This window comes from Acanthisitta chloris, unplaced genomic scaffold (genome assembly GCF_000695815.1).
Source record: "Acanthisitta chloris isolate BGI_N310 unplaced genomic scaffold, ASM69581v1 scaffold2426, whole genome shotgun sequence".
Classification (NCBI taxonomy): Eukaryota; Metazoa; Chordata; class Aves; order Passeriformes; family Acanthisittidae; genus Acanthisitta; species Acanthisitta chloris.
This window is the reverse complement of record NW_008678493.1, coordinates 730-4,117: the sequence shown is the minus strand read 5'-3', so window position 1 is coordinate 4,117 and position 3,388 is coordinate 730. Positions and strand designations below refer to the sequence as shown.

General features: G+C 49.0%; 1 protein-coding gene across 1 annotated transcript in view; it reads right to left on the bottom strand.

Moving 5' to 3' along the window:
- Positions 1-803: 803 nt before the first annotated feature.
- LOC103804277 (cytochrome P450 1A5-like) overlaps positions 804-3,388 on the bottom strand; it is a 3,306-nt gene continuing 721 nt past the window's right edge. Inside the window, exons 2-6 of the mRNA XM_009076879.1 lie at positions 3,239-3,365; positions 2,633-2,722; positions 2,421-2,544; positions 1,672-1,758; positions 804-1,202 (exon numbers count right to left, since the gene is read on the bottom strand). Coding sequence (XP_009075127.1) covers positions 896-1,202; positions 1,672-1,758; positions 2,421-2,544; positions 2,633-2,722; positions 3,239-3,365 — 735 coding nt within the window. The 3' untranslated portion in view covers positions 804-895. The remainder of the gene's footprint in view (positions 1,203-1,671; positions 1,759-2,420; positions 2,545-2,632; positions 2,723-3,238; positions 3,366-3,388) is intronic.

Genomic DNA, 3,388 nt, shown 5'->3' with positions numbered 1-3,388 from the left:
ATGGGAGTAGATGCCTCCCATGGGAACGGGTTCAAGAGTGGAGCATGTTGCATGAGATGGTTGTACTTGCTCTTGTATCGTCGCTTGCCAAGCAGTGGGCTGGCTAAGATGGCTCTGTGTGCAAGTTGGAGAGATGGAGGCGTCTGGGTCTACTGGCATGGCTTGACTGGAAGCCAACGTAAACTCTTGGGTTTGAGTTGGAGGAATTCCTGTGCTCATTCTCTTCCTGCCGTGAAAACACCTTTGTTGCTGTCCATAACAACAACAGCTTGGCTTTCTCAGTAACAGGGAGTAAAGATGTCCTTCATGGACACCAGTGATGATGGTGAAGGAGGTGGATGAAGCTTCAAGTTGCACCATGGGAAATTTAGATTGGATATTGGGAAAAATTCCTTCACCAAAATCGTGGTAAAGCCCTGGCACAGGCTACCTGGGGGAAAGATAGAGTCACCAGCCCTGGAGGGATTTAAAAGCCATGTGGATGTGGCACTTGGGGACACGGGTTACTGGTGATGGCCTTGGCAGTGCTGGAGGAGTGGTGGGACTCAGTGGTCTTTAAGGTCTTTTCCAAACTACAAGATTCTCTAATTCTGAGACACCAATGGAAACCGTGGGATTATGGTTGGGATTATGGGATTAGCTTGGCTGTCCTTCAGCTATCAATGAGTGATTCTACCAGGATATAGTCTAAGACTAGATGTGATGGAATAGTCAATATTTAATGGAGTATCCAACACTAGAAATACAGCAAAATGAAAAAGGCAAGCAAGGTTACAAAGCAAACCAGGTAAAAGAGGAGTTTCCATGGCTTCAGTTTATTATATCTTCCCATAAAGTTGTACCAGACCCATTTTGCTGCCAGGACACCCAGGTCTTTGCACCCTGGTACCACTGCTCAGTTCCTGCTCTTCATGGGGAAGCGCTGCTTGACCTGGAAGTACTCACACCTTCTGTGCTTCAGAGTCAGTCCATAGAGTTGGGTCATGTCCACCTTCTTGCCATCACAGACACTGAACTCCAGCTGCTGGAGCAAAGTGGCCAGGAACAGGAAGACCTGCCACCTGGCAATGCCTTCCCCAATACACCTCCTTTTCCCCAGGCCAAACATCAGCACCTTCTCCCCATCCACTTTGTTCACTGTGGTCCCTTCAGCACTGAGGAAACGCTCTGGGTTGAAGGTTTCTGGATCCTTCCAAAGTTTCCTGGAAGGGAAAACATCAGATGTTCAGGTGGTGTCTCTGAACCACAGATATAGAGGCGACACAGGAGGTGAGAGCTGTCAGGAAGAACATACCTGAATTATGCCCATTTTAATGGGTATAAATTAAATGAGGGAGATTTAGATAAGCTATTAGGGAAAGGGTTTTAGCTGTGAGAGTGGTGAGACACCAGCACAGGCTGCCCCAACCCTGGCAGTGTTCAAAGCCAGGTTGGATGAAGCCTTGAGCAGCCTGGTCTGGTGGGAGGTGTCCCTGCCTAGGGCAGAGGTTTTGGACTAGATGGTCTCTAAGGTCCATTCCAACCCCTTAACACACTATGATACTATGAATTTAGTAGGTATCTCCATTTTCACTTCAAACAGGTTGACTCCACTCCTGCCCCAGAAGAGGAGTGTGCAGGAAGGGTCCTCTTTGTCTCTGCAAGAGGTTTTCTGCTTCATGAGGTACTTACTCATCATGATTCACTTGCCACTGGTTGATAAACACACAGGTGTCCTTGGGAATGTAGTAGCCATTCAGCTGTGTGTCCTTCGTTGTGCTGAGGAGAGAAAACACTGAGAGTTTGGGAAGCCTAAAGGTTCTTCTGCATCCTCAGGGGACTGTGAGGTTGCTCCTGATGATGCTGAAGGAAGGATGTGTCCCAAAGGGATGGTTTTGTGAGGGGAAGTTGCATTGTCTGTGAACCATAACAGGATGCCCCAAGTCCACCTCATCACTTGAACTTCTCTGCAAGCTCAGCCCATAGCTGTGTGGGATGGTGAAGAGACCCACAGCTTCATGAGAGATCAAAGTCTGGCAAGTCCTGAGGGGGTTTCATCTTCAGTGTCCTATTTGTGCTTTTAGGACTGGCTAGGACATACCCCAGATTGTATTTGGGAGATTAAATAGCCTTGGTTACACTTGTCTCAAGCAGAAAAATTAGTTTCACTTCACAACTCATTCCAGATGAGTTGTGATGTGGTTTCTCACATGGCAGGAGGAAATATAAACCCAGGGGTGTTCACCATCCATCCACTAGCAAAGACTTTGGAGGAAAACTACCCTCAAAACCAAGGATTCAAACCCAGAAGGGCAACGAGCTGGAATATTTCCCCCTAGCAGGGAGCAATTCCCAGGCAATTATCTGCCTAAACAGCACCTCCCAGAAAACCACTTCTTAAGAAAAACCCAAAAAAAAGTGTCAGCTGCTCCAGCCTGTACCTGTGTGGGATGGTGAAGGGCAGGAAGGAGGAGTGCCTGAACATCTCCAGGATAAAGGCTTCTGTGTAGGGCAGCGTTCCCCGGTCTGACAGCCGCGGCCTCCTCTCCCGCCCGATGGTCTGGTCTGAGGGAGGACAGGAGGAGGGTCAGGGTTGGGATCAGCCCCATCCAGCAGGGTGTTATTCTCAGAGGATGGAGATTTTTGGACTCACCTAGTTCTTCCTGGATCTTCTTCTGGATGTTGGGGTATGTCACAAGGTACATGAGGCTCCAGGATAAGGCAGTGGTTATGGTGTCGAAGCCTGGGCAGTGGAAAGCACATGGGTGAGGTCTGCACAACACAGAGCAGCCTGGGGTGGCTAAGGAGGCACAGGACATTCTGCACACACAGCAAGACTTGGGGGTTTATTCTCTCAGAGAAAACTTTGCTAAAATAACATGCTCTCTTCCTGCTTCATCCTTGGGTTGTGTCAGGTTTGTCTAACTTCTGCGGAATTGAGGGAGTTTCCACAGAGTAACTCAGAGATGAATCAGTCCACAGACACCTCTCTCAACCAGGAAAAGCCACCTAGCTTGTGAAGCTCAGTTGAGCTAGAAGCCATGCCCTTTGCTTGTTCCTGAAGCCTATTTCCAGAGTTACTGTCCCAAACTGGTCTCTAGGGGTATTCCTGGAAGATCCAGGAAGACCAGTGAGCAGGAGAACGAGTGCTTAGACCCAGACTGGCTGCCTGGTGTTGGACATAGGTGGGTCAGACAGAGCTGTAACAGGAGGGGCCTTAGAAAACCTGCAGTAGCTGAGGGCTGGTGGGAGAGGATACCTGCTCCAAAGAGATCATTCACAAGGTTGACGATCTTGTCCTTAGGGATCTGCGTGGCAGTATTTGCTTCTACCTTCGTCTCCTGGCACTGCTCGATGAGGGAGTCGGTGATGTCTCGGATGTTGTTCTGAGAGGAAAAGGAGACAAGCT